General features: G+C 27.5%; 1 protein-coding gene across 2 annotated transcripts; it reads right to left on the minus strand.

Annotated features, from left to right (window-relative positions):
• Window positions 1–395: 395 nt before the first annotated feature.
• On the minus strand, window positions 396–11,311 carry Rpe (ribulose-phosphate 3-epimerase). Of its 2 annotated transcripts, none has more exons than XM_075375364.1 (4): window positions 10,927–11,311; window positions 4,325–4,432; window positions 3,102–3,323; window positions 396–778 (listed from the first exon to the last, which is right to left on the minus strand). In XM_075375364.1, exons 1-4 carry the CDS (start codon window positions 11,164–11,166, stop codon window positions 659–661), a joined length of 690 nt encoding a protein of 229 aa, XP_075231479.1. In that variant the 5' UTR covers window positions 11,167–11,311; the 3' UTR covers window positions 396–658. The 2 variants fall into 2 exon arrangements, with proteins under 2 accessions (XP_075231479.1, XP_075231480.1); XM_075375365.1 differs by lacking the exon at window positions 396–778 and adding an exon at window positions 1,579–1,719.
• Between the last annotated feature and the right edge of the window lie 930 nt (window positions 11,312–12,241).

Below are 12,241 nucleotides of genomic sequence, written 5' to 3' on the forward strand. Positions count from 1 at the left end.
TGAGATGGCCATCTTTTCCACAGTCAGCACATCTTGTTTCTGCCATGTTTCAGTGGTTTATTAATAGAATTTAAACATAATTTTACAATACAGAGGTAGTATGAATCTTTTAAAAAGACTAATTTAAGTAAAATAATTATAACTTAATTACATACATAATAATTTCAAAACTTTGAAAAATTAGACATAGTACATATTGGAAATATGTAAAATCACAAAATTTAGGGTTTAAGATTAAGGTTGGTGAACCTACATTTAATTTTTTTTAAAGTTTGGAAATTAAAGTATGGGGCCTTGGCTTCTTTCCAGACAATGGAGATATAATAACTTCAGTTGCACTTCTCTTCCTTAGTAATTAGAAAATAATACAAAAGTAGGTAAATTAATTCACCAAGTACTGTTGAATAAACATAATATACTTTATTAAAATAATAAATATATAAATATAGACATACACTGTAATATAACTTCTTAAGATTCATAATAATTTATTGTAGTTTTATAATTATTCTATTCTCTCACCCAGATATAACAATAAATATAATATACAGGATATAAAAATTAGTCACCAATATGGTTTAAGAAATATAATTGGAATGTTGCCATAAAAATAAAGGGTGAATCATCACAGTACTTGTTAACAACTGATAATTATTACCTAAAAAATATTTTTTTTGGTTATCTCAGAATTTACAATCTCTCTCATTGTAGCAATAACTTTAGAGGGATTCTCTGCAGCAATAACAGCTGTACCAGAAACAATCATGTTTGCACCAGCCTGTAAAATAAAAATAATCTAAATATTACATTTAATATTTTAAATAATAATTTTCTTATATATATATAAATATTTTATATTTATTTAATTATTATATATAATATATATAAATATTTTTTTTTTTAATAATTCAGTTATAATATTAAATTTAATTTCATACCATGACTGGTAGAGGAATACTAATGCTGAGAATAAAAAAAAGCTTTTACATAAATTAATTCAGTTCAACAGGTGAAAAAATACAGAGTAGGCAAATAAAAAATACGTAAAAATGAAAATAATTTTCTTAATAAATGAAAAGACTTGATCGGAGATAAAAGTCTACAAAATTCAAAGGAAATATTTTCATTTGATCTTTTTATAAATAATTGATCTGTATAGAAATTCAATTCTCTTTGCCTTTTTAAAAAAAAGAGGCAACATTACATTTTGTATAATCAATGCAAAGTGTAAATTGTTATACTGGCATTAGATGAAATTTAAAAAAATTACATTGAAAAATGTATAAGCAATAAAAAGTTACTACACATTTCTTTTTTTGGGATGAATTATGATGAAATTTTATTGTAATATTATTAAAAATTTAAATAAACTAAAAAAAGTTTTAAAAATTGAAAAAATTAATCTTTTAAACTCAGATCAGCTCCCCACCCTGAATATTATCCCAAAAGACTTGCTTAAAAAATATGCAGTAAATAATAAAGTAGTTTTTGTTCAATTTTTTGAGAAGGGGAGAAGAATTTGGGAAAATGTTTTTTAATAGACAAGATAAGCATGTATATATATATATATAAATACTGACCTTAATATAAAGTAGGGTTATGTTTGAAAAATTGACCCCCAAAGAAACTATTAACACCCTCCCTGGAGATTTGACCCCCAAACTATTATCAACAAATTGCTTCATTTACAAGAATCTCTCTGCCACATTTCATCAAAATCTGTTAATCCAGTTAAAAGTACATAAAATTAATGCAATACTTTTTAAGAAAATTTTGGTTTACACCTAGTTATAATTTGTGAAGATGAAATCTACTAGTCAAATGATCAGATACTGCTTTTGAAGAGCAGTTTTAAAAGATTTATTTATACAAACATCCAGTGCCTGTAAAGCTTATATCAATCAACTTAAAATTAGAAGATTCATGTTGTTATTTTTTACTTTTTGATAATTAATTCATCATATTACCTCAAGGCTTGTGTGTGGAATTAAATATTTAAAATGTATAAGGAAACGTGCCAAAAAAAGCCACTGGCTAACCTCTCATGAGGTCAGTGGAGTGGCAAAAGCGTGTTTATATTAGCAACGTTTTCTATAAATATAAGAGCATTTTGGGTAATTTTAAAATAGATATCTGTAATCACTGTGACGTCTTAACCAAAACATTAAACTGCTTTCATTAATTAAGTAGACAATATTTCTCTTAAAAAAAAAAAACAAGATAGGATGGTAGTTTAGTGCCTCAAAAAAAATAATAAATATAATCTTAATTTTTGATATTAAACTGTGAAAAAATCACTTCACAGTTTATAGATGATTAGGGTGAACCATAATTTTTATATGTATAACAATAATTTAAAATGCCCTTTTGAAGAAAACTAATTCTTTGGTTTAATGGTATTCAAAAACATAAGGATCGATAAGGCAAGAATAAAAAAGTCATAAGCATATAACTAAATGTATTCATTATTCAATACTCATTTAGTAAAATGAATATTGGTGTTTAGTATTTGGAAATTGGGTAACTATTGGATTTTTGAAACTTAATAATGAATTTGGGGAATCTATAACTACTTTTAATAACCAATCAAAAATCCTACTGTAATTTATTTTTACAATAACATTGTTAAGCCAATTTTAAATATGATGTTAGAAAGCTCTATACCATAATCTCTATTAACAATTTTTTTAATGCTAAAAAATGAAAGATGATACTGAAGTACTGAAGGGTCAATAAAAAATAAATTCTTTACATTTTCATTAGATGTTAAAAATAATATATTTTTTTAAACAAAATAATGCAAATTGGATGATAAATAATGATGTGATTAATATGTACCCAATACATGAAAATGTATTAAGGTTGATTAACCTTAATCTTTAAGGTTGAGGTACTCTACCTCTGAAGAAATAAATTGTTAACCAAATAAGGCACCTCTTTCTTCTGTAAAGATATTCTTGAAATATCAATTTTTGAAAATTTTTAGTATCATGAACAACAATACTTGAAATAATTTTCAGAATCAGATTTAACACAGTGCATTGTAGAATGCAGTATAACATAAAAAAATGTCTAGTATAACAACAAAAAAATGTCATTACCTCTGCACAATTCTGAATAGTATTAAGCCCAACACCACCATCAACTTCAATGTCTAATGATGGATAGTTATTACGCAACCAACGCACTTTGGGCATCATATCATCCATAAACTTCTGTCCACCAAATCCAGGTTCTACTGTCATAATAAGGACTGTATCAGCTAAATCAACATAACTCTCCAAAATTTCCACTGGTGTAGCAGGCTTTATAGCAAGACCAACCTAATTGAAATAACATTTAAAATTTAACATAATAAAATGATTATGAGTAGATGTGATAACTTAAAAAATTAACTGCTATTTAGTTCACAACATAACTGAAGCAATACTGAGTAAAACTTCTATTAAATTGGATGTAAGCCAGTAATGTTGAGGGAAAGGTAACAAATAAGGACTAAGGAAACAGAGGTGGCAGTAGAAGTCTTGTGACCATAGATCTAATGTGTGTAAGAGGCCCTTACTATCATGTTACTAGAGGCCTTCAAATTTCTTATATTAAGGACTTTGAAAAACCTTTGATTTATTATAGAGAGAAAAACAAATAGTATTAAGGAAAACATGTTTAATATTCTTGTGAAATCTACTGAATGACACAATGACTAAAATCCAGACTTAAAAATCTTGGTAAAAGCAAGATTTTAGAAAGATTCCTGATAAAAACAAGACAGATTACCTAGATCTATATCTATGTAATAAAGAAAGCAGCTGCAGTAAACTCCCAATTACCCATGCTTTATTATGTAAAGTTAATCCATTAAATCTAAATACTTTTATAAAAAAACCAATATAAAGTTCAACGTTTTATTCACTATTAAAAATGAATAATAAACAATGAGCCCTTGGCTGAAGAATGTATAAATCAGTTTTTGCAGTCATGAGCAGAAAGGTGCGATTCTACACATTACTAAACTAAAGATAAAAATTCATTCTTGAATTTTCATAATTAAACATTTTGTTTATTTTTTTTTTATAATTGCTTTTCCCAGTTTTTTGGTTTAAGATAGGAGGGATTTGGCAGAATTTTTAATGGCAATTGTTATGATACCTATACGAAGGAATGCAGTATTGGGAATTTAGCGGTATTTGAGAATTTTTTATGTAAAAAAGTCATACCAGAACATCATCAGGGTAATGTTTTTTTTTTTTAATTTTACTGTATTATATCTTTTGGCAGTTTATTACAATAACATAAAATGGTTTGACTTGAGTACACAACATATTACCTTCATGCCAGCTTCTCTAACTTTTCTACAAGCATAAGGTATATCTTCAATAGGTTCAACATGGAATGTATACTGATCAACACCAGCTGATGACATAGGTTCTATCCACTGAAAAAAAAAAATGTAATAAAAATTAATAAATTGCATTATGTGCAACTGACATGTTTGATTTTAATAACAAAAATAAGATTGGTAGTTCTAATCTGTTGGTGTCAAATTTAACTGTGAAAATTATCATTAGGGATTATAGATGATATCTTTTAAATCAGTTTTAATACTTACTAATGATCAAATATCAGCATTTTTCAAGAAAATTTTTTATAAATCACTTACCTGACAGATAAGCTTAGGCAAACAGACAAGGTGTGTGACACTAATACAAGATTAAATTACACAGTAAAACTTCTTGGAAAAATGTGATAGTCACATTCTACATTACTGTACAGCCCATACTACTTTTATGAAGTAACATTTTTCTGGCTATACTGCATTTAAGTATTTTATTGTACTGTCTAGTTAGTTTGCTATCAAAGTATAAATTAGTCACCAACTAAACAAGAACTCAGAAGTACTCATTCTACAACAAATTAAATAATACAAAAAAATGTTATAGTTTATCAATTGTCAAAAATTCTATTTTATACTTACTTTCAAACTTCAGCTTAATAAGTATTGTAATAGTTTATATGTATGTATATAGAATTACAGATTAGTACAAAACATGTTGAGAGCTGTGATGATTGAACGACTGCCATGAATCATTTTTGTTTTAACCAATATTTATCGATTATATTACTAAATCTTTTTCATACATCCCTCAACGTGTAGTTAATTACCCATCCCAATACTGGATAATGACATTATTGAAATTACTTATTTAAAAATGAGCATGTGCACATACACACATCGTATAGACAACATGAAATATATATATACAAAGAAAAAGCACATCTAGGAAGTGAGTTCAGTAGTTACTGATAAATAATAACTAGATCAGAAAAACAAATACTAAACAGGAACAGGAATAGTAAAATTACTTGTATATTTTAGTGAAAAAAATTGTGGATTTACTAATCAGTAATCACTAAAAGGGTTTATATTTTCTTATAGTTGTGTTTGTAATTGTTAAATAATTATAGATAATTTTTTTTCGTGTTATTACTCATTTTATTCTGTAATTACTAACATTTTTTAATATCAAGACATGTTGAAGGGTATTTAAAAATTTGATACATTTCTAAATAATTTTTTCATCTACAGATTAGCTGTATTCATTGTTGCAAATTTCATTTGAGCCATATTTTGCATAACATAACTTGCATACTTCTATCAAATCACATATATTTTGTTAAAAATATCAGAATTTTTCCATGAATTTCTACTCTTGTCTGATAATTCTTCTCATGGAGCAACATCTGTGGTGCATGTGTCAGTGGGCAGTATTACAAAGAACGATTGTTAAACTGTTAAACAGGCCTATTAGCCTTAGAAAAAGGATTCCTTTTAGTCCCCTACTGAATTTCTTCCATTATTATATTTTCTACTATACTCTCTTCTTAACTGGCAGAAATCCATGACTCAGGTCCATTATATATATATATAATGAAAATATATATATAATATAAAAAAATAAAAAATATAATATAATGAAAATACATATATATATATATATACTGGTTTATTTTTTTAATAAAAATATATAATCATCACAAATTAAAAGAGAAGAAAACAAAGAATAACTTTTTTATTTTAAAAAGAATAGTTAAAACCAGAAAAATAATAATTACAAGCTTAATTAACTAAAATAATATAAGAAATTTTTCTTAATGGAAAATTAGAAAATAAAATGCAGAGTAATTCATTACTTAATATCATGCGTTTACCGCATTACTATATAAATGAATAAATGTTTAATGATAACAAATTAACTAATCTAGAAGATTATTTGCAAAGTTAAAAAAAAAACTTTATATATAATAAAATTTAATTAATAGTCATTCAGTAGTTAGATTTTATATGATAGATAGTTATTTATTGATACAGATATGGTGGAAGAAATAAGTAATTACATTTTTTAAAGATTATTATTCATACTATTTCAGTAATAATGATTTTGGAACATTAAAAATACATAGAATTTTTTTATTTAAAATGATTAAGTTATAATCGGGAAGTATTTCAGTATTATTTAATGAATGGAGTATAAAGATTTTAATTTAATCAACACGAAAAAATATCATCAAATAAATGAAGTAAGTAAAAAACAAAATGAAGTAGAATAAAGGCTATTAATATAAATTAAATTATTAAATCCCAGTAGATCATAAATATTTACACATAGCAAGTCAAATGACCTACTGATAAAATCATTTTAAGATTACAAATCTGGTCAATAGAACAGTTTAATGATACATTTATGAAAAAGATCTGTAGAAAACAAAACATTATTATTTTAATTAAAATATGTTTTCATACAATCTTCTTTGCTTAATATAAGTTATTAGTTAATAAAAAAAGCGATAAATGAAATTACAATTTTATATTAAATAGGTCGGCCTACCAATCAAGGTCAATGGAAGAGATATAACATGTTCTTCATAGTCAAAAAATTTCATTTAAAAGTAAATAAATAAAAAATGTAGATAAATAAATGAACAAATCTATAAAGTAATTTTAATACAATATAAGATGAAGGATTTTTGGATCTCTTCTCTTAACATTCGGTTAAAAAAAAAAAAAAAAAAAAGAAAGAAAAACGTAAATGCCTTTTTTCAACTATCCAATCACTTGTGCAAGGTATCATCCACACCTTTTACTCTCACTTGGGACAAAAGTTAACAAATAATTGAATCCTGACTGTTTTTATGTAAACATTATTGACAGTAATTGTTTATATAGAGAAAAACCTTAATAATAATAAATTTAATAATATTTTTATGAAAGAGAAAGGTCATTATTATTGACAGATATTTATGACTAAACAAATCCATGAAAACCTGGGTACAATGTTGATCATCTAACCTCTCACTCTCTCTCTCTCATTTCCGACAAGCCTCCATCAATGTCAATAGAAGATGATAATTTTAGATAGAACAGGTATTACTAATAAAATTAAGCTTATCAAAATTACATTGCAGAACACAAAATCACACTTGAAGATTGGGAACAGTCATTTATTGAGATTGTAACTGGTAAATGCCTTACCAGGTACTCTAACCACCAGCATGGTGGTTAGAGTATTTTTAATGTTAAGATCCTAAAAGTCTGTTACTATATGTAATAGAATTGGAGTTATCCTGGCAATTTTTTACTGGTACAAACAGGCATGTAACTGTTTAAATTTTATTCTAAAGTAATTATCTGGAACTTATCAAATTAAACATGTTCACCTTTTAAAAGAGCATTTTCAGTAAAGTACTACAGTTATTTTTATAATATTTTAATAAAATATAATTATATATTTAAATATGCAACAAGCTAAAATATTTTGTATATAAAACTTGTGCTTCACTGAACGTCAATTTAACAATAATAACTAGGGGATAATAAAATATAGGGCATATTTTGGATTTTATTAAATACCTATTCTTTACAATAAAAATTAATTAATTGTTATGTTTTATATAAACATTCAAAATCAAACTGTTAAGACGTCATTTAAAAGGAATATATATAAATTACTACTTTTCCAAAGGTATTACTCACCTATATCAAATATATGTATACATACAAGGCATATTCATAAAGGGTCGTTCAGTCATTAGAAAAACTTAACACGTGAGAAAAGGCTTTTACTTACAGTTTTAGTTTACTACATATTTAATTCACTTTTCCACAAAATCTACATTCAGTTTTAAGCACTTTTCGTAACGCTGCACCAGTTTCTTTATCCCCTCTGCATGGAGTTCGCCGGATGGTAATTGAACCAGTTGACAATGGCAGTTTTAAGTTCCTCGTCGTTTTCAAACCGTTGTCCACGAAGCCTCTTTTTCAAATGCAAGAGGAGGAAGTAGTCGCTAGGTGCAAGGTCGGAACTACATTAAGAATAGTCAAACAGTTCCCAACGAAAATCTTGAATCTTCTTGGTTAAGGCAGCAGTGTGAGGATACGCATTGTCGTGAAGTAGGAGTACGCTATATGGCAGTTTCCCGCATCGTCGATTTTGGATAGCACGTCTCAGTTTGATGAGCGTTTCGCAGTACACGTCAGCTGTAATTGCTGATCCACGTTCCATGAAATCAACCAAAATGAGGCCCTTTTTGTCCCAAAAAACCGTAGCTAGCATTTTTCGACTCAAGTAGGTAGACTGCTTAAACTTTTTCGGTTTTGGGGAACTTGAATGGCACCACCGAATTGACTGTTGTTTCGATTCTGCAATGGTGTAGGAAATCCACTTCTCGTCGCCCTTAACAATGTGGGAAAACAAATCATCACCATCTTATCGTTGGTCGTCAAAAAACGCTAGTCCACTACATATTCTTTGCTCTTTGTGATAGTCGGTGAACATTTTCGGTACCCACCTTGCACACAATTTATGATAACCAAGCTTTTTTACGCAATCGTGTAGATAGAGGTGTGTCCAACATGCGGAAATTCATCAGCCAGAGCACTAATCATCAATCGCCAATCATATCACAGTTTTTAGTTCACTTGTTCAACGATTTCGTCGGTCTGAATACTGGGCCTGCCACTCTGCTCTTCGTCATGCACATTTGTGCGTCTCGCACAAAGTGCATTTTTAGTCTCGACATCGTTGGCTAACCTTTCCTTCACTTATTACTGTAGGTCCATACACTAGGCACAACTCCCGATGAATTTCAGCAGCTGAAGATCTTTTTGCACACAAAAATCGAATCACAGCGCGACTTCAAAACTGACGGGGGAAACGATTGTCACGGACATTGCGATTTGCATTCACCGGCAGGCAAACGACTACACAATTAAAACAGCAACTTCAGTGGCTTTATAAATTGCCAATAGATGGCCCTGCATGCGTGAAACTGTGTTCAGACCTGCTAATACTTAAATACAAGCCGACAGCCCTTCTTACTTTATGAATATGCCTCGTACTTTCACATCAAACAGATAGAAAAATAAGAAACAATTGACGTAGTCTTTTCATGCAATTCATTTATAACTTCAGCTTATATACATTATTGAAAAAAATACATAAACATTCTAAAATTAGCAGCACATAACTAATTTGTTTTAAAAGATAGTTAAAATAAAAAATTCCTTAAATAAATTAATTCTTTTATTAAGTACTTTGTTGGTAAAGAAAACAAAAATTTATTAGAAAAAATATTTAGACCCCCACATGCAAACATCATGCAAGGTTTTTGTTCACTAAAAATAGTAGAACATTGACTTACTTATACAAATTATTTTACATTATAAAACCAGGTTCAACAAAAGTGAAACTAGGAAAGAAAAAGAAAATAATTTGTGAAAATATAGTCATTTTCAATTAAAATATATACATACAATATAAAACAGATAAATAAAATAAAAAACCTATACAACTATTTCTGGCAAAAAATTGGTTTATATAAATAGGAGCAAATTTTACTTGCTTGTAAACAGTGTAGAACAAAATGATTTTAAATATTAGCAAGGTAAAATATAAATAAAAATAATAAACTAAAAATAAGCAAATGGCAACATCAATAGAGCTTCAAATCCCAAACTAAGTTCCTAAAATTATTTTTATAAAGAAAAGTAACTATCTGCTCATATTCTACATATACGGAAATAAGCCGCAATATCTTTTTTGAATTACATAAATTAATATATTTCTTTTATCAAATTTAACACTTTTAAACTTTTCTTGTTATTCAAATATGTTTGAGTTCATGCTATACATAGAATTTTTAAGTTGTGAAAATTTGTCACACCAAATTTGATAAAAGCATTATACAACAAAGATCAATTACACAACTTGAACATACAAATAAATGTTCCAACTACTTTAAGAGAGCTCCTTAACAGCATTACTTACAACACTGAAGTAGAAACTATTTCATACTAGTGAAAAGATCTTCTTGAAGCATATTTCCACACATTTGGGAGGCATTTTTATAAAAGTTTAAATATCACATTTTATAATTTTGTTCAGGCATAAAATTACTAGCTATTACAGCAAATTTAAAACAATAAAACAATAGGGCTGGTAGTAAAACATCATTCACAAGTGAAAAGTTTGAGTATGAAGTTGGACAATATGTATCTGTTACAAACTGCAACACAAATAAAGGGACCAGATATTTTCCACTTCACAAAGTTTTAAAATTGTTTGGTTGGGCAATATAAAAAAATTTCACAAGGAATTTATGTTTCAAGGATAAAAGGTGAAACAGACAAAAGGTTTAGATGTTTAGACCTGTATTTGTATTGCATCACTTTCTACAAGGAATAACGGCATTGTTATTACATGAATATTAGAAACTACAAAATTGATCCTTCATAACATGCAATTTTAAACAAATTTCACGATAAATCTTACAGAACATCAAAACGCCTACAAACACCCATAACACAAAATTTTAGTCAGTATTTCCCCTAAAAACTGTAATACATTTTGAATATTATTCTAAAAAAAATACCTGTAATGGATTTGAGACCATCATATGAGTTTCAAAAAATGCATCTTTAATTTTCGTTCTTAAACACTTAACAACAGGATGACCGAATGTAATATTTGGAACAAAATGACCATCCATTACATCGAGATGAAGATAATCTGCGCCACAATCTAACAGTCTTAAGGATTCATCATGTAGATTTGCCAAATCCGAATTCAAAACTGAAGGGCCTATTTTACCAATAACTGTTTTTTTCGACATAGTTACAACCAGATTGAATAACAGATGGTAGCAAAACTGTGATACGTTATACTGATATTAAAAAAATTCAAGGTTAACAGAAAAAGTTCCCTTGGGGTTACAAAACATAACCTCAATTACACACATAAAGCATACCGTATGTACTTGTAACAGATAAGAGGAAAGCTTGAAATTTAAAATCTGTTATCAGGTTAACCACTGATAAAACATTTATTTACCTACTATTTTAATCATATTAATTTTAAAATTATAATTAAAGTATTATATCGTAGAAAATTAGCGGATATGCAAGGCTCTTTTATTATTTTTTACTTTGATATCTCATAAAAAGAAAATCTGTTTTATTATTACTAACATCAATAATATATATTCAAATTGTACATAAATAAAAAAAAAATAAAAATAGTCAGTAAAATAAAATTCGATTTGTTATTCTGTTCAAGATGAAAAAAAATTCTTAGGGATTGCATCACTGCGTCAAATAAAATATTCTCACTGGCGGTTTTACAAAGCGTAGTTACGATACAAAAACAACGTACATTTCTCAGTAGTGTTTACCTTCAGAGATATAACCATTCATGTAGAATATTTACTAATGTAATGGTAAAGGCCCAAGACGTGCATTTCTGTAACCAGAGAGCTAGCTCTTTAGTTACATAAACGCACGGCCCAATTGATACAAACAAAATAATAATTTAAATATAACAATCTATGGTAACAATAATGTTGGTAATGATTCAACAACAAAACCATTCCTGCTATTCATCTTGAGTTTTAAACAAAGCCACTCAGCTTTGTTTGTTGTTAAATATTGAAAAAAAAATTCATTAAATCATCTTCCATCAGATAATGAAAGTTGATTCTTTTTGTAATTTTTGGTTATCTTTAAGATATTTCAAGAAGATTCCTTGGTAATCAATGCATTTTTATTTTTATATTCTTTCATTTTGACTTAAGGTCAAGCTAGAAGTCCTGAAAATAATCAAATTGTTGAATTTTTCATCAAAGTTAGTTTTGTCATTATTTTCCCAATTTGTTTCTGATAATAAAACTTAAATCTTTATTATTCACACTC

Source organism: Lycorma delicatula, chromosome 9 (genome assembly GCF_047948215.1).
Source record: "Lycorma delicatula isolate Av1 chromosome 9, ASM4794821v1, whole genome shotgun sequence".
Classification (NCBI taxonomy): Eukaryota; Metazoa; Arthropoda; class Insecta; order Hemiptera; family Fulgoridae; genus Lycorma; species Lycorma delicatula.

Coding starts and splice junctions, on each gene's coding strand:
- Rpe (XM_075375364.1), bottom strand. CDS start 11,166: ATGTCGAAAAAAACAGTTATTGGTAAAATAGGCCCTTCAGTTTTGAAT. Junction 4,433..10,926: donor TGGTCTCAAATCCATTACAG/GTATTTTTTTTA, acceptor TTTTTTTTTCAG/TGGATAGAACCTATGTCATC. Junction 3,324..4,324: donor TTAGAGAAGCTGGCATGAAG/GTAATATGTTGT, acceptor TATTTCAATTAG/GTTGGTCTTGCTATAAAGCC.